Raw genomic sequence first — 27,925 nt, 5'->3', positions numbered from 1 at the left:
ATGTAATCGTACAATATTCGGTGTAGGATTTACACATTTTCTATATTGCAGTAATTGATTGTATTTAAACTGCTCAGAAGCGTGCTGTTATACGATATTGCCTTTTTCCCTGTTGTCTTGAAAATTTTGTGATAAAACTGTACAAATCGATAGCTTATTTTTTGGTTTTTCTGAGGTTGAGGGTTTGATGAAAGAGTGGGGAAGGAGTGGGAAAGGTGGGGGATATCATTTATATATATTTACAATATTTACATTTATTTTACAAGAAGAGAGATTGAACGCTAGTGACGTTTTGCGGTTCTCTCTTTTTCATGATTTCGGTATCCACCAATACATTTTTCCGTTTTCTTCTGTGTTTGTCTTTTGTGTCTTTTTGCGGAAGAAACATATTCTAACGAGAACGAGTGTATCCAGCGCGGTATGAGCGTTAGCTATAGTAATTGCTTCTGCTACCTGATATTATTCCACAAAAAAATGTTTAGAAACTCGGAAATTAAGCCAGAAGTAAATGTATGATAATGATCGACCTTGTAGGCAATCTACTTTCTTCCGGTTTCAAGGATTTTTTAACAAGCCGGGGCGCATTTTGATATTCTGCATAATGGGTCAGTGCGAGTTTATACGTGTCTTCATTTTATACCTTCGTTATCAGTGATTTGCTGTTTGTTTAGTTTGTGATAAGCAGGGCATGTGTAATACTATTTGCTAGTACAGTGCAGTTGTTGAAATTCGTATCTGGTGAATACAAAATTGTTTTTATAATTTCTATAAATAAAGCATTCAATCGAATGAAATTTTTTAAATGAACTGACAAGAGATCTGTGCTTATATCAACTATATGCGAATCTCACAAATATTCTCTACAAATCACTATTAGGAGAAGAAAAACCTTGCAAAAAGCCAAATGTTATACTGAGCTACGATGAAGCAAAAAAAGGAGTCGATTTTCCCGATCAAAGGAGGCTTATTATAACTCTTTGAGAAAAACAATAAAATGGTGTAGAAAGATGGTGATAGGACTTATTTGCGGCACAGTGTTGGTAAACGCCTGATGCTTACATACAAAATTTGGCGACAAAATTTACATACAAAAATTGATATCTTGGAATTTCGTGAAAAGATAGTTGACGATTTGTTAACTGACAAAAATCTTTAATATCATTCCCATGGAACAAAAAAATATATCTTTGAAAGATATAACCATAAGAAAACGAGGTAAAGAATGTTATTGTTCCCTAAGCAAGAAAATAGGAAGAGGAAATGATATAAAGTCAACAATTTACTTTACGTAAAATATAGCAAACATGTTAACATTTACTGTCCAGATTGCAAGAACGAAGCTACACTTTGTTACGACCATTCGCGGAGAGACGCGGTCGCGAGGAAAACGCGTCAGCGAGAGGCGTAAATTCTCGCTACGATTCGTATAAATCGACACCGCGAAATAGTTATTCAATATAGCATGTATTTTCAACAATAAATTAAATTATAATAGAAGCGTCACAAATTGTTTCGTGATAGGTGCAGTTAATGTTTTACAGAGATTCGACTCGATTTTTTATGTATGCGGTGTGAATTCTATAATGAGACTGTTCAAATACGACTGTGCGGTTACAGTTGTCGAATGAGACTCATCGGTTAAGGATTACGAATGCGACTTATCGGTTAGAGTGTTCGATTGAGACTGACTTCCTTAGACCGATTCTTTGTCTTTCGGAAAGACGACCCTCCATATGCTCGGGTCACGCCACCGCTCGCGCCGATGATCACGCAGGCCGACTTCTTTGTTGGAAAAAACGGTCCGAAATCGACGGTTCGAAAACTCGCTGCCTGGTGACAAATATGCGCTCGTCGATACAATGTATACTTTTCGTCGGGCAGATAAGAGGATATGTCTGCGACGCTGTAGGTCCGCGAGCGACGGTTAGAAATACGATCTCTACTGAGCCTCGTGGCGTAACACACTTTGTTCCCCATACTTTGAAAAAATTCATAGTTTGTTATTTGAATAATACTTGTTACTTTAAATTATTTGCATTGAATAAGCTGCATATTTTCTGTACAATTGAAATTATTTAAATAAATAGGGCCTTTTTTTATAAGTAAACACTACATGTCATTAATTATTTTTCTTCGATAACATTTGAGATTTATTTCAGTTTTGGTTAAATTACATTTTTATAAATTAAAATAGGAAAGGTAAGTGGCATGAATCACCGGTGACCTACACCGTCAGATAGAAGCAAAGATTGTGGCCAACCGATGGGTCACGTCGGTTTGAACGTGTTAATACATTGTAAAACTCAACATTTTTATCAACTTTTTTCTATACATATAATCAGTGCGGTGGTTTGTCTTAGTTTCCGAGATCTTCGTAAAAAATTGTCGGAACAACTGCAGCATATGGATCAGTATTGGTAGGCAAAATCCAACTCAAATTCATATTATCCCTTATCTTCTGTTTATAGTATATAGCGATCGAAATTACAAGATTTATTACTAATAGACGTATGTGTCGTTAGATTTACAAAGTGGAACTGGCGAAAGATCACATCCTTTATCACGATCAGCCAAAACAGTTGGGCTTCTGTAGGAGTATGTCTGTGCTCTAAAGCATAGACCAAGGTAATGCAAAAACTGCCTAGGTCGAGTTTGTCGACAAGACACAAAAACGCGTGTGCTCGGCAAAAACAGAGTAAGCCGATGAATCATCGATCAACGAAATAAACTCGATCATTACAAGCGACAATATAAAGGAAATTTATATCTACTTTGCCCTAGCAATAAGTAGTGTCAATGTTTGTGTACATTTATTATACAATTACATTATTTATATAAATGTCTCTTATGATGTACAGTTACATATATTTGAATAATGTAAGAAATGTTGCTTTTTTTATTTCTACATTCCAACTGTACGAAGACTTTTGTTTTTCGCTATACATACATACATGTATCTTAAATGTTATACATACTTTGCATGTATCATATTTAATGTATGATATGTGCATAAAGATCCTGTAAAGACGGGTTGTTAAAATTGTACTTACATACCTATTTATTGAATCTTAAAGTACAAATATTATACGTTTATATTTTTATATATTCGCGTAAGGATGTGCGCAGGTACCATGTTGTACTGCTGAATTGTAGCCAATCAACGAGCAGTACTGTAAGTAATTCGAAATAATAACGGATGACCGACACGCGGCTTCGCACAGTCGTTTTGTGGATTCACACATGGTTACATGTGCGTCGTGTTGAAGGATGCCTACAATGTGAATATGTATCAGTTAGTAATGAATGCTAAACAAAGAATTATAAAGTTAATTTGTTAAATTTTGATAGAAGAGAATGTACAAATACAAAAGATGTAACACTTGATCGACCATTGATTTATTTAAGGTAAATATTTTATATATGTTTATACAGTTCAAGATTTTGCTTAAGTTATGAAACAGATATGTTTTATATAATTTAAACTATATTATTGCGGTATACCAAATATATCAAACCATACACATAAAAGATAAATAGAAGAGATCGTAGATTTAGACGATCTAGACATAGATCTAGATCGTAGATAAGAGAAATAAACGTGTAATGTATTAAAAATACGGAATTTATGTTCTTAATTCTATTATATTTTTATTAACTGTGTAGATAGGTTTGTACTTTTTTTAATCTAATACTAATACACGACTACCTAGGAATATGTACAGAACCGAAGATAATTAAGTAATAAAATTCCTATTTATGATTATTGGTATGGGCCTATGTGACGATGGATAACGATTAACTTTCCAATTTTCATAGTTCAGTTTGCGATGCGATATACGAAATTTGTTTAATTTCTATTCTTATTGACACAAGATAATAGGTTTCAAAGGTTCATTTTTAAATGTAAAATGTTTTCTTTTTCTTCCTTTTTAAATTGAAAGTCACAAATTTGCCATATTATCGTACTACATTTTTACGACATTTCATCATATTATATAACAACAACAAAATTTCTTGTCTATAAAAAAAATGAAAAGACATCCCAATGTAAATATTATATTAGCAGGAAATACTTTCAAACAGTGCTTAAAGTCATAAAGCGGTATGGGCTAGATTTGAGGTGTATGTGAAAATTGTATATATTTGCAAATATGTATATATATATTTATATGTTCTTCTTATATCATAGTCTTGTTAAGTTTCACAGTAAGATTACAATACCAATTTGTTTATGTTGCAAAATAAATAAAGGTAGCACCCATATGTAGATGTATGTATAGATTCTTACGGAATCGGAAGATTGAAGTGCCAAGATTATTTCAAATGTATTCCAACAGTAGTTAATAATATGCATATTGCTCATATATCACTGTTGCATTTCATAAATTAAATTGTGAGTATAGATATAAAATTGTATTACATATGAAATAACAGATAGGAAACCACTAATATTGATACATAGATTTTAAAGCACACAGTTACTTATATATACAAACGACAATTTTTCAATGCTTTAATATATGTTAAAACCTATCTTTATTTGTATTTACATTAATATATGATAAGCAAGCATTAATGTATCAAACCTGTGTTTGCTTTTCTACTTTTTATCATTGCTTATATGTACAACTATTATTAATATTAAATGCTGCGCTGATAGATTATTTTGTTTAAACATGTCAACATTTCTTTTATATACGTAAAAATATTACAACATTACAATGTTAAACTTGAGAATGTTCTTTTTTTATATAGATCAGATCGCTTTAAAATTATTTTTTTCTATATATCGTGAAACATTGATTATGGAATTCGTTATGATTTTAAGAACAGGATCAATTTGATCGATCAGTGATTAACAGAAGAGTGTGCTTTAATCATGTATGTTAGATAACAATCCGTTAAAATGTTTGAGCAAGTGAAACAAGATATATTCTGGGAATATTTTGCGAAATTCTGAATATTATAACTATAAATTCATTTATAACTTATCAATAAATTATGCTATAAAGATAACATAATTTTTTATTTTAATGCCGTAAGTTGTTTGTTTTTATTAAAATTTTCTTATTTAAAAGCATTTGATGAAATTCAAACAAATAATGACAAAATATTGTAACATTTTAACTTAATTGTATGCATTAAATATATACTTCAATACGATACTCTTATTAAATAATCATGTTTCAATTTTAATTATTGCATTTATCTAACTTGCTTTAATTTCTTAGGGTGCTCAAAGTCTTTGGATCTCCAGAAACTTGTGCATGGATTTCGTGTTATTCAACTAAACCTATTCAATTCTCCTGTCAGGTAAATCATTATAAATCTTCTTTTACGTTGGTATGGTGCGTCTTTTTTATTATCTTTATTACGAAATGCATGTAATCATGCTTTCTCCTTTTTATTACGATGGATTTAAATGATGTACTGCCTGTCTTTACTAATGAATGTTTACAAATGGTCATGATGTTGCCCGATGCGATAAGCGCTGTATTAAAAATATAATTAAAAACATCGGATCGGCGGAGTGAGATCTCTGTAATGTGCCGCCTGCGTATAGAAAAGAGTAAAAATTACAGCAGTGGGCTTGTCGCGATTAGCGGTTGAACTCCAATTTGAAATTGTTTGTGTCGTGCAACCCAACTGTTAACGCCAACCGTCGCAACCTTGCTTTCGGAAGTTGATCGCGCCATTTCGTTTAGCGAATGTTTTCCTTTTTCTCTTCGGGTAACTAATTAGTTACCCGATTTTATTTATTTTTTTTTTTTGAATTCTTTGGTATACAGTTTACATAAACATAACGTATTCCTAAAAAACTTTCTCTTTGTCCAAGGAACTCTCGATTCCTATATTACCTCTCCTGGTTATCTTGCGCACGCGTAACATTCACGTACCGTTACATGCGTTGCTATTCCACACTTTTGGTATTCTTCTTTTTATACTATTACTTGAATATAGAATTATAGAAAACGTTTAAAAACACAAAAGTACAAAAATATAGAAAATATAAAAATATAAAGATAAAAAAATACAATACTATCAAAATTACAGAAACTCTGATTAAACATTAGTACTTATATTCTGCACTCGTTTTGTATTACATATACATTTTTTATATTATATATATGAACCAAAATAGAATATATAAAGTATATTTTATATAACGTGTTTCATGTCACACTCTTTTCTTAATCATCACATTTTATCTCAGACATTTTCTTTCACAATTTCCTCAGACTATGCTTCTGAACCTCTACCAAGCTGCATATCATTTTTTTCTTTCCTCTTTTTCTTTCCCCCCACCCCTCATACCAGGCGTGATCAAAAAGATCGTTGAATTTTTTTCTTATTTGAGAAAATATTTATTTGTTCGCCTATATTTAAGTTATTGCCTTTGAATATGTTGAAGTAACTACTTCAAGAAAAATTCCATATCTCTATTTATGTATATCCGTGACCTAGAGACATGTATTACGCAGAAAATAGAACTTAGTGAAACAAAATTATTCTAAATAAGGAGAGGTCTATATTATTGTACCCTTGAATATACATTATGTTTTGGGTTACGAGGTTTAGGAACAAAGGAACTAATAAATAGATTTCTATTTGTGTTCCTTGTAACCTTTAACTAAAGCTTTAAGGTTAAGTTTCTTGGTAATGTCGTTTTGCTATAAAAATATGAACTTGCTCCTTATCGATTCTATTGTATCGTAACACTAAGAGAGTAAGGATCTGAATCAGCATAAACTTACACTTATATATTATACTTCTACTTATACCTTTGTTCGTTTCAATATATTTTTCTATTACGAATTTATCCACTCGTTCTTCTATCAATCAACCTCAACAGGATACAATATATTTTTGCCAGCGTGTCTTTCAGTCATTAACACATTTCTGAAAGCACTTTCTTCTATAGTGCATAGTTCGCATAACGATTTTTGTTTTATTTTTTCATTCTGGAGAGTAACAAATAATCGCAAGGGAGCGATCAGGTGAATATGGTGACTGTAAATATTTTTTTGCGAGAAACTCCCGAGTCAGTAGTGACGCATGAGCTGGTGCGTTATAGTAGTACAATTTCTGCAAGCTATCGTTTTACAAATCCTACGAATTGCTTCGCGCAATCGACGTGAAACGCTCAAATAGAATAAATTTTCGGAGAGTTCAAATAAAAAGCAGAAACGAATTATTTGTTATTTGGACAAGTCTAAAGACATTGTTTAATATAATGAGATTAATTGTTATTTACAAATACAATTTTATTTTTTATTTATGACTTTTATTTGTTATTTATCGATCGTTGAGCAAATTTATTTCTACAAAAATATAACATGTCAATCAGAAAGATAGCTTTAAATTACAGCTTCTAATTTTTAATATTAGCTAAGGATAATATGAACTACGATCTGTCTACTAAAAACAACCATATTAATTATACGATTTTTTCATTGTACAACATGAAACAGATAAGACAAAAATAAAACATATTTATGTATTATCATTTGTTGTCGGATTTAATCCAAATAGAAAATAAAATTTCATTTACAACTCAGAAATAATAAATAAATTATTTTTGGTATCGTCCAAACAATTATTATTTAAATAAGAAATTTAATTCTTATTCTGAATTAAAATGCTATTTTAATTTGTTATTTATTATTTAATAGATAAATCAAATCTTGCTCAACTATGGTTGTAAGAAAACACAAACTTAATATATGTAATTAACCATAAAACACCATCTTTTTTACATTATCATTTTTTTATACATGGAGATGCAGTTCCGTTTTTATCAGTAATTATGTATTTTTTTTTTTTGGCATCATTTGATAATGCTTCTCAAGATGAATAACCTTTCATGTGCATTACCGATTTCAATTAATTTTTGAGATATTATACTAATAAATTTACTGATTTTTGTGGGAAAACATTCCTCAAGTGCTTCAAAAGCGCGGCTGGTGGTCTTGTTCGCGGATAAAGTGCCACGTATCAAATATTGCATCTTGCACAATAGGTACTATCGAATCATGTAAAGAAAAACATATAGTTCCATTTTAGTTTTATCTTGAACTTTACGTTGAATTTGAACTTTACCTTCATATCTCGGGAAATAATGATGTAAACAAATTAGTCTTTGTTAAAAATGTGCCCTAGTTGTATCATGCATGTAACAAATTTTTGGTAACTACAATACGTAATGCGATAAAGGACTGTCCATAGTTACCGAGGATAACCTATGTATTAAAAAGCTATTTTTGGTACATGTTGAAATGATTAAATTTGATATATGTAAATAAAAAAATATTCCATGTATATATTAAAAAGATAAGATATTTATCTCTAAGATAATGTCATCTATTACTCTATCATAGTATATATATATATATACTACCATCTTATATTATGTATATGTATACAGATATATGTCCATATATATAATATATACAGTAATATATACATATATATATATATACATACTACTACATACGTATACTAGTGGAAATCCTAACACTATGAACTTATACTATATATTAATATTAATACATATTAATAGACATTAATACCGATACTAATACTATGAGATATTAAACATCATCTTAATAATCTTACTTTTGATAAATAAATAACTAATTTCGAGGTTAGGGATTTCCACCTTTTGCACTCTGCGCAAGCGTGCCTGCTTAGTTACATTTCAGAGATTCTACGTACTGACGAAACGTTTCAATAAAAGCCCAACAATATGCATATAGCAAGTGACATTAATATTCGGCTATGTATTACGGCAGATATTGTATTACTGTATCTACAGATGCAATTTTGGTAGGACAAATAGAGATTATATTACTGTGTCTACAGATACTTGTCCTACCAAAGTTGTCCACTTGGAACATCATTGTTATTCCAAATAATAAAGGAAGTTGTTACTTGCGAAAGTTGTAATTCACCACTCGATTTATGTAACAGATGAGATTAAAATATATACTAGGCAGTACCGCTACACACCGATGAATGAAGAGAAGATACAGTATGAATTTGAAGCTCTGTTATTCCAAGAAATAACTAGACCGTCCACTTCACCGTATAACTCTGCTTTATGGGTTGTATCCAAAATATCGGATGCCGATGACACTGAATATGGGCGCACGATAATTAATTTTCGTGCATTGAACGAAAAAAACAAAGCGACAAGTATCCAGTATCTCAAATTACCGAAACTCTGGACGAACTGAGAGGTGCAAAGTATTTCTCAATCTTTGATCTGGCAAATGAATTTCAACGTTTAATATATCAAGTATTAATTCAATGAAATATAAATTCAAAATTATTTGAATGATATAGAATATATCATTCTACTCTTCACCTCTATAGGAAGTCAAAATTTAAAGATTGTTGAATCATCTCAAAAATCGCGGATTTACTTTCCCAACCAATATAAGTGAATTTCTGCGTAAAGAAATTACATACTTAGGGCATAATTTTTAGCGACGGTGTCAAACCAGGTCCAAGGAAACTCCATGCGGTAAAAAACTTTCTTACTCCAAAGTCTAATCCAACAATCCAGAATCCAAGGACGTCTAACAATTCTTAGAATTGACAAGTTACATATTATCGTCGTTATCAAAGACTGTTATGTTAACGCAATAATCATTGATTCAGCTGGTAGAAAAAGAAATCCGTTTGAAATGGGCCGATGAACGATAGAAGCACTTTAGAAATCTGCAAGACGAAGTCTGCATAAAACTAATACTACATTATCCATATTTCAACCATCCAATCGTTACCATTACCGACGCTTTAAACCATACAAATATTGGATGCAGTATTAAGCCAAGATGAAATTGATCGCGATTTAGCAGTTCCATATGGTTCTCGCAATTTATACCCAGTCGGAAAGAACTATTCAGCAATTGAGAAGGAATGCCTGGCTATGATATATGTTACGTAATATTTCCGACATTATGTGTTTGTAAATTTGCACTCATTACTCACTATCGACCCTTAGTTTAACTATATTCAGTCAAAGATCCCATTTCGATTAAATGGAAATTAATGTTGCTGGAGTACAAATGCAATATCGTACTCAAACTTGGAAAACGAAACAAGAACGCAATCGTGCTGTCGTGTAATTCACTGGTCTTCCTTTAATCGCTCGCAAACATAAAGAATTCGAAGCGCACTTATCCAAGATAAACCGGTTATCGTGTTTAAGAAATGGAACGAAATTAAGGAAGATTTACATAGAGCGTATCTCCTAGCAATTCGAATGAAAGACCAATTACAGCGCCAAGTCCATCCGTAAAAAGAGGAAAAGTTCACCAGAAAGCAACCAACACAATAACGAAAGGCACATGGAAGGCGTTATGAACTCATACGATTCATTTACGCTAATAGCACATTCGACACTAACCAACAATCATCTCACGTTAAGTCTGAACAATAAATAAAATACTAATAATTCAGAAAGGGATCTAATAAAATTGGACGAAGGAGAAACCGAAGAATCTACTTCACTTGAAAATCCCAACCCATTGAGTGCAGTAGAGAAATCACGCGATCAAAGCCTGCAATCCCGTCTATCTCCTCAGCCTATAAGAATATAGACACCAGAAATTCTGGAAAGCACTTGAACGCAGTTCAGAAGCATTATTCCCGATTAAGAATGTGATACAGATATATCACTCTCCTAAGATTCACAACCCGAGGAAGAAGAAGACAACCACGGGACCTGTAAAATAAACATATATGCAGAAATATTTATCACTATAATGGAAAAAGATGTATGAATCTAAAATAAATTTGTCATAAAATATATCTTTGAAGAACTGAAAGACGAAAATATCGTCACAATACTACGAAACTTGAAAACTATACTCAAGAAAACGAGAACGATAGCCGTTATATTGTCATTGGAAAAGAACCAGAATCAACCCATCATTCGGAAATACTAAACTCTCGTCTGAAAAATACTCAAAAACACCAACGTCGAAATTACTCCGTATACGGAAACAAGTATATTACCTCCAGAGGATATTCGAAAAGAGTTCATAGAAGAAACACATAGCAGTATACAAACGAATCAGCAAAACCTAAAGATGTTTCAGAGTAAGATATTCATCTCGAGGAATGAAAAACGATGTACAAGAATTAATCAGAAAATGCAAAAGCTGCGAGAAACAACAGTTGGTAAGAGCGAAAATTCCACAACCGATGTTTATTACAGACAATATACAGAAGAACCTGCCACGTATCAACGATGCAAGACAACGTAATCAAAAACTGCATAGCTGTTGCGATATCGAACACCGGTGCCACAACAATAGTAGATGCCTTTACAACGATTTCAATTCCCATCTTCGGAACATCACGTGCAATCGTCACAGACAAAGGAACAAACTTTTTAGTTGAATTCGGAATCAGTATTTTATTCGACTCAGGAGCAGTTATATTTTATGGGAAGTCAAATGTTTTATTACGGTGAAGTTTTGAATGGTACAAAGTCAAAATCGGTAATGGCGGTAACATACCACGGTTCCACGGCGGTAAGTGGGACATAATAAATTTTTTTTTAAACACGTGAGAATTGCAGGACCGTTTTTTCAAATTATGGACAATCTCGCGGAATTCACTTTTATAAGTTAGACGTGATCGCGCAAGTCGCGCAAGATGCGGCGAGAACCCGACGACGAAATGTTACCATTGATTGAAACAAACTTTACATAATGTGCCGGTATTAGTTTCTAGTGCGTTTTAATTAAATGTATTACGCCCGTAAAAATACACACAACAATACGACACAAATAATAGTAAATCCTAGGCTAAATTTAAAAAGTAGTATTTGTAACATGCATACTATTTCGCACTTTTCTATAATGGAATTGACCGATATGCCTTTTAAGGAATTCGTATTATTTAAAAATATTATTTTGTACTTAACGTGTTACTATATTTACCTATTATTTCACTATTATTTTACTATTATCCTATTATATTGAGTTATAGTAAGAGTATGGTAAACAGAATCTTGGTAATCTGTCGAGTAATCAGTAAAGAACTAATTATAATATTGTTTTTGAAATCAGTTCTGTATTAATGTCAAGCCTCATGGATATTTTCCATCGAGTCATGAATATTTGAAACACGTGAATTCTCGGTTCTCACATAGTCTGACTGGACGAAAGAATCTAACAGGAAAGAAGGAAATTAGTGTATGAACACGCGGTTCACTTACGATCGATCAAGGTAGAAAGTGATCGGGGAGAGCGTAGGGCGAGCGAAGAATGGTGGATAAGAATGGGAATCGGATTAACCGAATGACTGGCAGTCAGAATAATAGGCCTGGCGAATTGTAAGTGCGCCGCGTTTTCATGTTAAAAACAATGCACGTAGCTAAAGGATAAATAGAGAAACGACCTTATAAATGATTTTTTGTTGATTACACGCCTGTCAGGTTTATTTACTTACGTTACTTACAGTAACGAGCAAAACTATAGTAAGTGCTATTTTATCAGAATGCAAAAAAATGACGCGTGCCTATGTGGGTGTCACGTTTAACTGCAGTTACATAAATCTGAATTTTAGAAAGAGAACGTTGGTGTGGAAGTAATAATAAGTAGAGTGCGGGTGTTTGTATTAATTCATATTTTTATAAATTGAAAAAATGAAATCTGAGTAAACGGTTGTTTTATTATCATTTATTATAAATATTATAACGGGTACTGTATCCTGTATGTTTCATACTTCGTTCGGTCTAATACATCACATATAAAACCTATAGTAATCATTGTTATCTTTATTTATTTAATTAATATTTATTATTAATATTTATAATAAAACAATTGTCTATGTATGAAGCATAAAAGTTTCAGCAACTATATGGTACGTGGCATTACGTTAGGTATTACTTTACATTAGTCTTTGATTTCCACTCCCTCGCTTCAGCGAAGGAGAGGGATTAGTCTCTTACTTCGTTGGAATTGAAACTTAAATAACTCAATTTAATATTCCTTTGAAAATACTTAACTTGTGACTTAGAGCGTACACGAAGATACCCCGACCATTACACTAAACAATTGTACATCGCAGTTTATAAAATATGTATGTTGTCATTTACTATATAACATTTAAACCTGGCGACGTGGTAAATGTAAAGATTATAAATATTGATAAAGTGAATAGATTCGTTAATGTATAACTTGGTAAATTTAATGGGCAAATTGCACCAGATCACATATCTTTTTTTTTTTTCACGGTGAGAAATCCTCATGGACACTCCGCCGCTGCGGGCAGTAGCAGAGCAGTGTCGGACTCTTACCGTCTAAAACTTCACGATGGCCTGCCTGCGTGTATGATAAGAATGCTCCGTGGTCTCGTTCTTTGCGAATTATTATCGGTGCATTCCCCGCGTCCCCTTAATCGAGCCGATCCTAATGTATTGGCACCAGTGGGGGCTACTGCCCTTGGAGCCATCCCCCAGCTAGTTGCGTCCCGTTGAGGGCGGTGGTAGAGCGGCCCTGGGTCGCCTGACCGCGATTCCCCTACATCGCGTTATTCTAAAAGGGTGAGGGTTTCTGTTTCTCTCCTTTCTGCCCGTTCCTTTGCAAGTATAACTTGCTCGCAGAAGAGGCAGCCAGCTTCGTATTTTTGCGGCTCGCTCAGCATCGCTTCTATAATCGTCGAAGGGGTCAACCTCTCGCTTATGATGTGACGCAAGGTGTAGCGGGGCCGTTCCCACGCCAGGCAAAGCTCCAGCGTGTGCTGCGCTGTGTCTCTGCTCTCCCCGCCGTGATGACAGATGTCCGTCGTCTCGCGTCCGATTTTCCACAGAAACTCGCCGAACACGCCGTGTCCTATAAACGCCTGGGTCATCCTGAAGGACAGCGGGAGACAAGTAGTTTAGCGTGTAGAGCCTGACCAGTGGTCGGCCGCGCTATACCTCGAGTGGAAACTCATACTGGCAACGCAATCATGATGTTGTTTGATAATTATTCCTACTTTCTAGCGTCCTCCGCCAAGGGAGCGGCGCGCTGATGGTCGGCGCGCGACTTGGAAAAACCCCGCCCTCACCTTGCGGGTCATTGGACAAGTTGAACCTACCCTTTCGGGGACAGCTCGCTTAGCCGGCACCTCGCGACGCGTGCGTCGCGCTGCACCGTTACCAGCGGGGGTCACGAGGAAGCAGAGCTGCCAGCGCAAGGCTCGGTCCCAGCAGGTTGGCTTCCAGCCGATTATAACCTGCACCGTCACAGCTCCCATTGTGTGGGCGCCGCCTGCATCGACGGTCGCAGGTAGGACAGCGGGAGACCGCATCGGCTCCTCCATGCCTCCCAACTTGGGAGGATGGGCTCAACGCCTCGATGTTCGCCTCCCTCACTGATTAGTTGGGACCGCCACTGGTCCCACGCATGCTCCTTGGCGGTTCCCAGATCGTCAGGGACGCTTGCTCGGCCGATGTACGGCCCCGTGCATCACTCGGGACCGAACGATGCCCTCGTATAGTCGACGCACCAGACGGCAGGCAGCAGGCCGCACAAGGCGTTGGCCGCTGTTGTCACCTTCGGAATCAGGGAGTCGAAGTGCGGCTCGAACGTCCACTGGCTGTCGATGATAAGGCCCAGGTATTTTATCCGCGACCCTACCCCGACGGTTTCGCCCGCCATGCTTATGCTCAGACCAGGCGGAGGAATCCCTCGCCTGTTCTCGTCGTAGAACCAGATGGCCTCCGACTTCGCAGGGGAGACTCTCAGGCCTAGTCCGCGCACAGCATGTATCGCGCAGGCCACTCGTGCCATCTCGTGCCACCCGCGACGTCCAACCAGGACCAGAGTGTCGTCTGCGTAGCACACCATGGCCGCGCCCGGAGGCAGTGGGCAGCGCAGTACCTCGTCGTACGCGATGATCCACAGGATCGGCCCCAACTCCGACCTCTGCGGAACGCCGCGCTCGACGGGCCGCCTTGTCAGACCTGTCGTCGAGGTAGACGCGGATCAGCCGAATGAGGTAGCTGGGAACCTCGAAGTGTTTCAGAGTCGCCAGTATCCTGTTCCACTGCATAGTGGTGAACGCGTTGATGATGTCCAGAGATATTGCCAGTGCCACGCCATCCCGTTAAACCATGTCCTCCGTGAGTGTCCGTACGCGCCTGATCGCGTCACTCGTCGAGCGTTCTTTCTGGAAGCCGTATTGGCTTTCGTGCTAGTCCGGCACCCGCCCTGAAATGTGTCGCTCCAAACGGGAGGCGACGACTCTCTCGAGGAGCTTGTCGACCTAGTCCAGTAGGCATATCGGCCGGTATATAGCTTTCCTTTTCCTCTTGTAGGGGGAAGAGCGTCCCGATGACCTTGGCCAGCAGCGCCTGTTCCATCTCCGCCGTTGCCAGGGGGCCCTTCGTGCGAAGTTTTTGCGTCACCGTCCTGTATGGCCTTCCCTGTGGGTTTGATTCGATTGCTTCGATTAGGTCGGACCAGGCACGGTACTTCGCAATCTTAATCTCCTTTTGTAGCGTACGCCGTAGCACGCGGTACGTTCGGTAGCGCAGGGAGATCTCTTCCTCGTCATGTCGTAGCCTGCGTCGGCCCACTGGTACCGTCTTCAGGCCTGGATACATCTCGTCCTCAACTCCGCGATGTCGGGAGTCCACCAATATACGACACTGTTTCGCCCGGTGTTCGCAGGGTGTATTGACCAGATTATATATCTGACGAAGGTTTAAGTGCCTTAAACAAGCTAAAAGTCGACAAAGAAGTAGAAGCAAGAGTCTTATTCGTTCATATAGGCCGAAAAAAAGTATATCTCACTTTGAAAAGGACTTTAATAACGAGTGACTTGCCCATTTTAGCGAACATACAAGACGCGAAAATTGACCCGAAACACCACGCAACTATCATTCAAATACATAAACGTGGAATATTGGTAAAGTTCTTCGGGGATGTTAAAGGTTGGATTTCACATACTGCTCTCGACACGGAAACATCTAACGTAAATTGGAACTGTTCGATTGGACAAACAATTTTGGTAAAAGTTCAAACAGTGGACACAGATTCGGGAGAGATAACTGTAAAAATGGTTAATCAGGACATACAAGTTGAAAAAGCAGCATCCGATATTGGGGAAGAAATAAAAGGCACAATAATAGAATCATCTACTAAATTCCAAAGAATCTAATATTATGCCTCTCTGCATCATAAAATCTGCATTTGAAAAGAAATATTATGTGAGAAAGAAATCGGATGATAATAATAACTTAAAAAGAAATAAACAAAATCAAGAGAACGTGGTACTCGCCAAAAAAAAAAAAAAAAAAAAAATAAAAATTGAAAAGTTACAGGAAGTACCAAAGATGGAAAACAAAATGGAAACGAAACGGAGAAAAACCAGAGAAAGATTTAGAAAAGGAATATTTGAAGAGAATGTGTGTTGAGCAAACAGGAGAAGAAAAGATAAAACTGGAAGATACGGATTACGATAATAATAAGGATTACGAACAGAAGCCAAGGATATCTCCGTGTGGATTTTTCTGGGATGGCAACCCTAATTTATCTCTCGATGAGGATAAATCTAGTGATAGTGAAGACGAAGTAGAGGAAAAAGCAAAATTTAGAAATAAGAAATTAAGTGACGCTGAACGTCGAGAACAAGGAAGACAGAAGGAAGGCGAAATTCGCCAAAGAGTAGAAGTGCTGGCCAACAAACAGTTACCAAATTCCGTGGACAGATTAGTTTTAGCTAGTCCAGACAGTTTAATAGTATGGTTACAGTATATGGCATATCATTTACAAAGAACAGAAATCGAAAAACCAAGAGCAATTGCAAGAAGAGCGGCGAAAACAATTAACTTTAGAGAGGAGAATGAAATATTAAATGTTTGGAATGCGTGGTTGAATTTAGAGTCTGAATTTGGGATCCCTAAAACATTGAATAATGTTTTTCGAGAGGCAGTGAGGTCTAACGATTCACTGAAAATTCACATGTCGACTGTTCCTGTCGAGGCTGGCAGGCAGATGGAACTGGAGAAAAGAATATCTACCATGATTGCGAAGTTTAAACGTATTCCTGAGACATGGTTTAATTGTGGAGGAGGATTATTGAAAATGGGTTTGAAGGATAGATCGAGGCATATTCCACAGAGAGCATTGCAATCTTTGCCAGCATTTGAATGTAAGAAGTACTTTCTCCAAGACATTCCTACAAATTCATTTATGAAGTAAGCACTCTATGAAATTAAAAATATTAACTCTTTTTAGTTATTATTATCGCACAAGTTGTCTTGTATATAGTCTTTCTTGGAAAGCAAACCTTAGCATGCAAATAGGCATAATATTTTATTCGGAGGAACTTAATGAGATATATTGCTTTATTTTACAATGTATAAGACAGATTTATCTACAAAATTCTTGTACAGTCTGATTTTTTTTCACAGGTTGCAGGCAATTGATCGTAAACCAGCTGGAGGAACCGGCTAAACTGGGGCAATAAGCAATGAAGTAACCCACGTGCGATTACATCACGAATCGCAAATATTATATCCACAGATGAATAGACCGTAAGGCTTATGGTACCATCCATATTTCTGTGTCCAAAGTTTATGACTACATTTTACCAATGTCAGAAGCACCACGAAGACCCAACGGTCGAAGAAGTAGGTTGATTTAACTTCCCTTTGTTTTACACATTCGGTACTTCCAATAACTTTTGAATTTTTATTTTTTTGGCAAGTACCACGTTCTCTTGGTTTTGTTTCTTCCTTTTTAAGTAATTATTATTATTCGATTTCTGTCTCACATCATACTTGTTTTCAAATGCAGATTTTATGATGCAGAGAGGCATAATATTGGATTCTTTGGAATTTAATAAGGCGTAACATTTAACTTTAGAATGAATAGTATAAGGTGTTAGATCTGGCTGTAAATCGTTTATGTGACGACGTACAGGTATCGCAGCTAAAGTTCCTTTACCAATACTTTGTAGGAATATCAAGATAAACCAATTTGTCACCATTAAGATTCTATCACGTAGCAATTTGCCGTCCGGGAATTGTATTTGCTTATTTTGTTTGACACTTATTTTGTGCATTATTGACGATAACGTGGTCAATTCGACAAGCTCGTGTACGTAATTTATCCATATAATCGTCCCAGAAATTTTGTCCCCTATTTTTTTATTATCAGAGTAATGATTCTTAGACACTATACCTAGCAAGTTATTCTGTAATTGAACAACCAAACCATCAGCCGTAATTTTTTTAATTTTTCCAATAACCCTCTGCCCTAATTTTACAGATGCAATTGTTCTGTTTTTGTAATATGAATTCCTTGAGAGTTCTACTAATTTATTAAAATACAGAATCAATGTATCCAATGCAGCCACTATTCTACTTTTAGGATCTGATAGATCATCGTATATTTTCTTTAACGACAATGTTAGTCCTAATTGTTGTTCTTTCTTGTTAATAGAAAATATTTTCGCTAATAAAATTTGGTTTGTGTGCAATAGATTAAAATTACTAACGTTACTATAGGACACATATCCAAGTGGCGTACATTCTGCAACTGGTAAAATTAGTCTTATACCATCTGGCTCCATATCTTTGATCGTACAAGGTATACAGTCTCCTATTTTCAGTTTTTCAGAATTCCTATATCTTCCTTGAGTTACAAAAGTCCTAGTTAAAATTAAATTAGATACTGTAGCAAATACAAGAGCTGAAAGTGTATCACCAGGAACATATTTTGATGCCAGTAGAGCTGCAATCTCCATACAAGGTGACATGTGACCAGCTGGTAAAAATCCTGTACTAACAGTTTGTCCTTCATTTCTACTGATTCTTAAATATAATCCCTGAGTGGATGATTCTATTATTGTGCCTTTTATTTCTTCCCCAATATCGAATGCTGCTTTTTCAACTTGTATGTCCTGATTAACCATTTTTACAGTTATTTCTCCCGAATCTATGTTCACTTTTTGAATTTTTACCAAAATTGTTTGTCCAATTGAATAGGTCCAATTTATGTTAGATGTTTTCATATCGAGAGCAGTATGTGGAATCCAACCTTTAACATCCCCAAAAAACTTTACCAATATTCCATGCTTATGTATTTGAATGATAGATGCGTGGTGTTTCGAATCAATTTTCGCGTCTTGTATGTTTGCCAAAAGGGGCAAGTCACTCGTTATTAAAGACCTTTTCAAAGTGAAATATACTTTTTTTCGGTCTATATGAACGGACAAGACTCCTGCTTCTACTTCTTTGTCGACTTTCAGCTCTTTTAAGGCACTTAAACCTTCGTCAGATATATGATCTGGTGCAATTTGCCCATTAAATTTACCTAGTTGTACATTAACGAAACCATTCACTTTATCAATATTTGTAATCTTTACATTTACCACATCGCCAGGTTTAAAATCAGAATGAAAAGTACTTCTGTTCCAGCAGCGAACGCTGCATGGTACAGAGATAAATTCCATCTAACCAGCTGTATGATAATATTCTGCATTTATGTGTGGTACCAGGTGCAAATTTTTCAATGATTTTATTATATTCAACACCTGTTCTTTTCAAGGAAACGAATCCCCGTATTCCATTCTTAGTTAATTGTAGTACTATTCCACGAGATTCTCTGAATAGAGCAGTAGCTCCTTCTACAACATCTCCAGGCTTAATAGTATTGTCTCTAGATTTATCTATCGTCGAGCTAAAGTATGCAAATTTGATGGTCGGCAAAATATATAATAATGTTCCAGTAATTGTCAGACTATTTGAATATTTAGATAAGGGCTCGTCTAAATATATTTGATTTATGAATCCTATATTGTTTTCATTTAATGAAACACATAAGCCATTAGACAACACTTTCTTTATAGAAAGATCAAATTTTGTGCCTGGCATCATGCTGTCCAATGATTTAATTTCTGTTTCACAAATAGTCTTAACAAGCTTCCGCTTCAAAGTTAATGTAATCGTCGATGTATTCTCATTATTTTTAACTTCTTTAACATAGCATAGAAGCTGTTTACCTGAAACTACATAAGACTTCTTAGTAATAATCGTTAGTTTTTTTCATAAATGTATATATTATTTAAATTTACTTACACAAACATTTTTCACTGCCACTTTCCTTAGCAGGAATAAACGCTCTTACGTTTATTAAACCTGTATCTACCAGATAACCATGATCTTCTATACTACTAATAGTACATACTATTTTTGAGCCAATATCTAAATAAGCAACATCTAAACTTTGATTTATCAGACTGGGCTCAAGAGATATCGCAATTTGCAATATCTCTTGCGATTGTATAGCTTTTACATAACATACGACGTAATCTCCATAGGTATATAACTCAGGAAGGGACTTAAATTCGTTTGTCTCAGAATCCTGTGATTTGACAAAATTTTGCAACAAATTTGTGTAACATTCACTGATATCTGTAATTTGGGCACGACCTACTAAGCCGCCTGGCAAAGATATCAGCAAATCATAGTTTGTCACTTCAGAAATACATCCTAATACCACTAATCCTTCAGATATTATTGCATATGATAATCGTTCTGCAGTGTTGGGAACAAAATTTGGTTCCTCTTCGTCTGGTCATATAAATGAATCAGGTAGAAATCTCGAGTCGAAACAATATAAATCTACAGTACTTACTGTCTTCAGAAAGCAGCATGTATTACCTCAACAAAGGCGTTTAAGAAGATACACGCAAAACATAATAAGCACGAACGGGACGTACAAAAAACAAAGAATTCTTGGACAAGGGTATCTAGCTGAGTACCTACAAAACCAACATGTACAATTTCAGGCACAATTCAAATGTCGCCAAGACCTGAAGAAGTAAATAGCGCGGACGTGGTTGTAACGATCGGTCAGCTAAAACTACTGCTGTACAGTGGAGCAGTTGCGTCCCAAACGTACTAAAAAATTTTTGATTAAACATATTCCTGATTTTGTCATTATAGAATAATCAATAAAAAGGACGTACTCGAGATCAGAGAAATTATAAATATGTCAATTTATTATTACTTTTTTCATATTTATCAATATTAATAGTATTTTGCATACGGGTAGAAATCTTTACATAACAGAACTTTGTCAGGTATTGTGCAATTAAGGTTTTGCCCACATGTAATGAAATACGTGTCAAAATGTTTTATTATTTTTGAACATTTTGTACACTGCTTCTCTACATATTCTACAACCATTTGTTGAACACGAGTCACGTCTTCCTGAGTACCATGCTGTTCTTCAAAATTGATGAACTTTCTAAAGAGGATCTTCATCTTTCTAGGCGGTAATGTCTAAACAACTGCTCTCTCTAGAACTTTCCTGTAAATACAAATTATTATAAGGTAAATTCCCTATGAAATTAAAATGACAAAATATAGTTGAAAAAATATTTTTACCTTACTATATCAATATCATTAGATTTCACTAGGGAGTCAATATAACAATATATCCAGCCGTTTTGGATAAGAACTTAGAATTTGTTCAAAGTTTGTGCTCTCTCTTTATCCCAAATTTGTTCTCCATAATCGCAAACCGTGCCATTAGATTTACATCTGTAAAATTCATATTATATTAGTATTTTATTCTTTATGACATTTTATTTCTGTTATGTACATACGTTCAGATGCTGGCAAAGATTGCAATGCTCTCTGCATAATATGCCTTGATTTGTCCTTCAAACCCATTTTTATCAAAGCTTCTCCACAATTAAACCATGTCTTAGGAATATCTTTAAAATTCGCAATCAAGGTAGATATTGTTTTTTCCAGTCCCATTTGCCTGCCAGCCTCGACAGGAACAGTCAACATGTGGCTGTATATTTTTCGTGAGTCGTTAGACCTCACTGCCTCTTGAAAAACATTATTCAATGTTTTAGGAATCCCAAATTCAGACTCTAAATTCAACCACGCATTCCAAACATTTAATATTTCATTCTCCTCTCTAAAGTTAATTGTTTTCACCGCTCTTCTCGCAACTGCTCTTGCTTTCTCTATTTCTGTTGCCTGTAAATGGTATGCCATATACTGTAACCATACTATTGAATTGTCTGGACTAGCTAAAACTAATCTGTCGAACTGATCCACGGAATTCGATAACTGGGTATTGGTTAGTGCTTCTTCTCGATGGCGAATTGTGCCTTCCTTCTTGCCTTTCTTGGTCGCGACGATCAGTGGCACCTAATTTCTTATTTCTAAATTTTGCTTTTTCCTCTGCTTCATCTTCACTATCGCTGGATTTATCCAGATCGAGAGATAAATTAGGGTTGCCATACCAGAAAAATCCACACGGAGATATCCTTGGCTTTTGCTCGTAATCCTTATTATTATCGTAATTCGCATCTTCCAGTTTTATCTGTTCTTCTCCTGTTTGTTCAACACACATTCTCTTCAAATATTCCTTTCCTAAACCTTTCTCTGGTTTTTCTCCGTTTCGTTTCCCTTTGTTTTTCATCTTTCGTACTTTCTGTAACTTTTCAATTTTTATTTTTTCGGTGAGTAGCATATTCTGTTCTTTTTTTATTCTCACTTTCGACGCTTTACGTAGGACTCGCGATTACACTCGACGATTCGCAATTCTCGGTTAAACTCGACTGATAGACGATGAGTTAAGATAGCGATTGAGCAGAGTGCACGATACAATCTAATATAACGACTGCTCAAGGAACGTAGAGGAACTGACTGTGTTGATGGCCCTGCGGAGGAAAACCGGGTGTGGCTAAGAGTACGAGAGGATCGGATTCGTTAGAGAAAGTTTTCGTTAGGAAAGTGAGGGAAATGGACGTCGCTATTAATTGGTTGATCTACCAGGTCGGTGAGTGAGGAGGGATGGTAACCGCCGTCGAGAGAAAGTTGCTAGCGGGAAACATGATACGTTAGAAAAGCAGATTTCCCGTATTTTTCCGGAGTAGATAATAAATTAAGGAATGTTAAAACTAAAAGATATTTGATCGGTTTGAAGGACCTTGACTACAGAAATCCTAAAATTTATGGCGGGTTTTTAAGCTAGTTGAAGGTATGTAATCATCTTGTCTGAGGGATAGAGCCTGCTTTGTATAGCAAGGAACAGAAACCGTTGGAAAGTTTATTGTCGAGTGTCGCTACAAATTGTTTCACGTAATTCAAACGTTTCATAAGTAAAATGATAATGATAAAGTAAATAATATTTCCGATATGATAGTCTATGTAAATTTTATTACACAAAACCAGCAGTATAAGCAGTATAATATAGAGAGTATAACGCCTATATACATCGCCGCTCTGACACTAGAGAGGAAAGGAGAAAGAAAAAGCAAGAGAAACGAGATATAAGAAAACGAAGATAACCGAGGTTAAAAGTATGTTTACGTTCTGTCTACAATAGAAGCTATAAGCACGATCAGAGCGGCGATAAAAACTATTAAAAATAACTTTCTTTCGAATAAGATTGGATAATTAAGTAAAAAAGATTTATTTTTCAAAAAGAAAAACTGGTAATTATTTACAAAGTGGACGTTTTATCCGATTTCAATAACCTTTGATTTATTTTTTTTTTTTTTTTTTTTTTTGTGATACACCCGATTTCTCTCTCACACAATACCTCTTTTTAAATGCAGATTTTATGATGCAGAGAGGTATACTATCGGATTCTTTGGAATTTAATAAGACGTAACATTTAACTTCAATGTCGAGCGTTTCCTCGTTTCCCGTTATACAGGGTGCCAAGGTCCCTGAAAGAGAAAGTTTTCTTTTGGGGTAGGAAAACGGTTTTCTTTTTCGAAGGCCTTGCGTCGGGGTTTATTCTTTGACTACGTCCTGGCCTCGAACGTCGCAGTCGTCGAAACTTTCTTCGTGGCTATGAGCCGCTACAGTAGGAATTTCAAGGGAGCACTTGGTCAATAGATCCTGTGTGGTCAATGTACCCTAGACCTCCAGTGATAAGCTTTTCTCCGCTTTGTCATCTTTCAATATCCCTACTACGCACGTATTCGCAATCATCTGCTATTATTATTATATAAGCCTTCTTCCGATTATTTGACCGAAGAACGAAAGGGATATCGATGGACCATTAGACCTATTGAAGTTTCCCGACACTGTCAGCATCTACGCTTTATCGTGTATGTGTTTCGTCGGTCTTTTGTAAACAGTGTTCCAGCGATGCTTTACTATGTACCGAAGAACCGTTGGAGAGATAATTGTTCTCTGCGGCCTAGTGCCGCTACAAATCTTTGAAAAATCGTATACGTCGGAAGATAAACGAAGGTAAGCTCATACATTTTTATTGTAAGTTAAAAATTTCTCGTCTCGTAACTTAACAGATTGATCGTGGGAAAGTTAACGGATCCACTCAAAATGTGTATTACTTACACAGAGTCTCGATATTCTACGACAATTGATATTACATACGATCTAAGAAAAACGAATTCTACACATTTTTTACTTATTTTTAACCTAACAATTGGGCTTATCGTAACGTAATAGAGCATGTATATCTATATGTATGCGTATAAGCATGTATATAAAATATATAAGATAGATATAGAAGATAAATGTGCATGTAGCTCATCCATTCTTGTAACAAAAAAGTCCTTGATATATTAAGGTAAGTACATACGTAATTCTTTGTGTAAAAAGTCGAAAATATGCTATTGCTGTCTTACGACTTTTCATAGAAATGATTCTTGTTTCGCGTTAATCCTGAATTTTCCAGAATCTAAGCCGAGTGAACAATCTCCAACTAAGGAAATTGTGCGATCAACGTAATTTTTCGTAGTTTGTAAAAGCGTTTTGCGAAGTATTGTTGTTAGTAATCAACTTCTTTAGTACTACATCAGAATGAGTATATATTTATTCAACAGCAATGAGCCACATAAATAAACTATAGTCGCTACAATCGAAGATACTCAGAACAACAGTCAACGCCCCATGGTATGTCAGAGACGAGGATATACGGAAAGACTTATAAATACCAACGGTCAACGAAGAAATCGGGAGGTACGTCGAAAAATACAAGGAAAGAACGGCGACACATCCAAACCAGCTGGCTGCTGAAGCGAACAAGACTCTCATAGAAAGAAGACTAAAAAGAAAACACTCCACTGACCTCAATAAAGAAATAAAATAGTCAAACTTGAAGACGGTATCCCGCGGGGAGTAGCCATCCACGTGTTATTTAGCAATTAAGTTAGAAAAATTAACCAAATGTCCAGCTGGACAAATTGTAAAGTAAAAATTAAATAAAAAAAAAAAAAAAAAACTATAATCGTATTCCCTTCGGACTCAAAAACGTACGGCCAACGTTCCAACGCATGATGGATACTGCGCTACGGGGATTAGTAGGAAGTAACTGTTTCGTATACCTAGACATCATAATATTCAGAAGCACCATCTAAGAGCATAACCGAAATCTAGCTATTATACTAGACCGACTACAAAATTTAGGATTAAAAATACAACCGGACAAATGCGAATTTTTGAAACCAGAGTTAGAATATCTAAGACAAGTAGTAACAAAAGAAGGAGTAAATTTCAATCCCAAAAAGATTCAGACCGTGAAAGATTTTAAAATCGACCGACGAAACGATTGGGACGAAAACCTAAAACTAATATGTATGGGATATAATACTTCAGTATACGAAACGACCGGACATACCCCTTTCGAACTGACATTTGGACGACAAGCTAATACGCCATCCTCAACATCAAACACCCTCACCCTAACTAAAGAACAATTATTTAAGCTCTGGAAAAATCGATATAACGCCTATATAGTCAAAGTAAAATTACGAATTAAACAAAAAGCGATATCAGGGAGATCAGATTCGAAAAATTATCAAAACGCAAACGATATTCCAAGTAAAAGATAAAGTATGGATACATAACGATCGCAAAACCAACAAACTAGACTACGAATAGCTAGGACCGGCAGCAATCCTCTCATCCAGTCCACCCACTTATCTTATTGAATATTCCAATGGTTAAACGCAAAGAATACACGGTAACAGATTGAAACCTTATTTTTCATGGAGGCGACCATAACATGGATAATTTTAACTCTCGAATACATTCAAAGCGATCTAATAGTAAGATTAACTAAATTATGCTAACGTTTTCTTAGAACATATCGACGATTACTATCTGTATAATGAACAAGTAGGTATCACTCTTATAGTGAACCTTAATGATCCAATCGATCAAACCAATAGATTACAACATGTAATTGAGCCAATAAATCATTAATGTAAACCACCTTGCGCTTATATATTAGAAATAAACAATCTAAAAATCAAGTATAGAAATCTCCAAAACCTAACGCATCAACTTAAAATTGTTATTACACTATAGAAGCAAACGCGGACTGCTCAACGTCATAGGCTCAGTATCTAAAACTCTATTCGGAACTCTCCTCGAAAAAGATTTAGAATTCATTAACGAAAATATTGATACATTGTTTGACTCCAACAACAAAATAAAAACGATTCTTAGTAACCATATCGCACATCAAACACGTACTAGATGATACTAAGACGAATCAACTCAAAAACCTTACCAACGCAAGATTGAAAACCGTAACGACAAAAACGAAATACTGATCTCTTTACTAATCCAGATTGAATCTACCATATCGGAGCTCTATATTAACATCCACGAAATTGTTAGCCCTATCATATCAGGAAAACAAGGAATAATAAACCCACAAATTATAGAACCTAAACAATTCTTAAAAACACTCGACCAAATAGCGAAACAAAACTTTATGAGTAACCATATCGAACCTTTAGTTCAAAACTTTCAATTTTCAATAACACAAATTCATCCGATACCTTTCAAGCAAAACTCTGTATTTATCGCACCTTGGTAGAAATTGATCTAATACTAACCAACTTAGAACAATACACGTTTGTCGATAGCCATTACTTAAACAAATATAAACGAACGGCAATCATCCACATTTGTAAGGGAACTCAACCAAGTCAGAATAGAAGCAATTCACCTGAATATAGAATCGAATTAATTAGTAACCAACAGACAGTCAAAACTTGCCCAATTGCTGTATTCAAGTTGGAAGAATTGACCTTCGTATCTTTAAAGACTGAAAATCATTATATCATTATCCTCACGAACAATGTGCAGATCGACGTATTATCTAAAACACATAAAATCTTAGAAATCAGACAAACCGAGTTTAATTAGTAGTAAAACTGGAGTTCGACTCGAGACACCATTGCGTGCGGATGTGTTTGCAGCGAGCTCCCGCTCGTGAGCATAAGGCTAATTGTAACAGTAGTAGATGTGTCATAACGTGGGTGGAGTTAGTTTAAAGGAAACACGAGAAATACCAATTTTTAACGAGCTAGATAGTGATGGATAATTCCCATTTGGGGTTAAATAAGTAGCGGAATATTGGAGTATCTAAGAGAATGGATAGGATCCAGTAAAAGAATTAGGTTGTGATGGGTACGGACAGTGATTTTAGTTTATTGTTGACTTGAATAAGATGAGAAGGTTTAACGGATGCGAGAAGTCGCAAGCTAAATTGGAAGGCGTAGCGGAGCTAAAATCGATATAACGATTAATGTTATTGAGTGAGTCAGCGTTTAGTGGATTTTAATTCAAGTTAAAGTGAGCTAAATGAATATTAAGTTAATGTACTGGTTAAATTAAAGGAAATAGAAATTAAAATTTGAATAGAATAGGAATTGAAATAAAGTGCAATTACGGTTCGGCAACTATAACGAATGAATAACTACGAGTCACATGTTAAGGTAGACGTAGGTCATAGACAGAAAGATAGGGTAGATAATAAAGTCAACGTGTAATTAAAATGAATATCTAATTTAATATTAAATATTAATTATGTATACAGTTTGAATATTCTTGTATTAAGTGCCGATGTTTAGAGTTTAAATAATCGTAGTTCATTGTTAAATAAAGGTCAAT

At 35.6% G+C, this 27,925-nt stretch overlaps 1 protein-coding gene and 1 pseudogene across 2 annotated transcripts; one reads left to right on the top strand and one right to left on the bottom strand.

The window, feature by feature from the left end:
• The first annotated feature begins 1,967 nt into the window (after nucleotides 1–1,967).
• Nucleotides 1,968–17,972, top strand: LOC139995166 (protein RRP5 homolog). Of its 2 annotated transcripts, none has more exons than XM_072018405.1 (3): nucleotides 1,968–3,405; nucleotides 5,232–5,313; nucleotides 15,323–17,972. In XM_072018405.1, exon 3 carries the CDS (start codon nucleotides 16,413–16,415, stop codon nucleotides 17,208–17,210), a length of 798 nt encoding a protein of 265 aa, XP_071874506.1. In that variant the 5' UTR covers nucleotides 1,968–3,405; nucleotides 5,232–5,313; nucleotides 15,323–16,412; the 3' UTR covers nucleotides 17,211–17,972. The 2 variants fall into 2 exon arrangements, with proteins under 2 accessions (XP_071874506.1, XP_071874507.1); XM_072018406.1 differs by lacking the exon at nucleotides 1,968–3,405 and adding an exon at nucleotides 3,581–4,393.
• A 2,030-nt stretch (nucleotides 17,973–20,002) lies between these two features.
• Nucleotides 20,003–23,016, bottom strand: LOC139995160 (protein RRP5 homolog; annotated as a pseudogene).
• Nucleotides 23,017–27,925: the final 4,909 nt, after the last annotated feature.

Source organism: Bombus fervidus, chromosome 15 (genome assembly GCF_041682495.2).
Source record: "Bombus fervidus isolate BK054 chromosome 15, iyBomFerv1, whole genome shotgun sequence".
Classification (NCBI taxonomy): Eukaryota; Metazoa; Arthropoda; class Insecta; order Hymenoptera; family Apidae; genus Bombus; species Bombus fervidus.
Note: the sequence above shows the minus strand (reverse complement) of the source record. Positions and strands in the feature narration are given on the sequence as shown.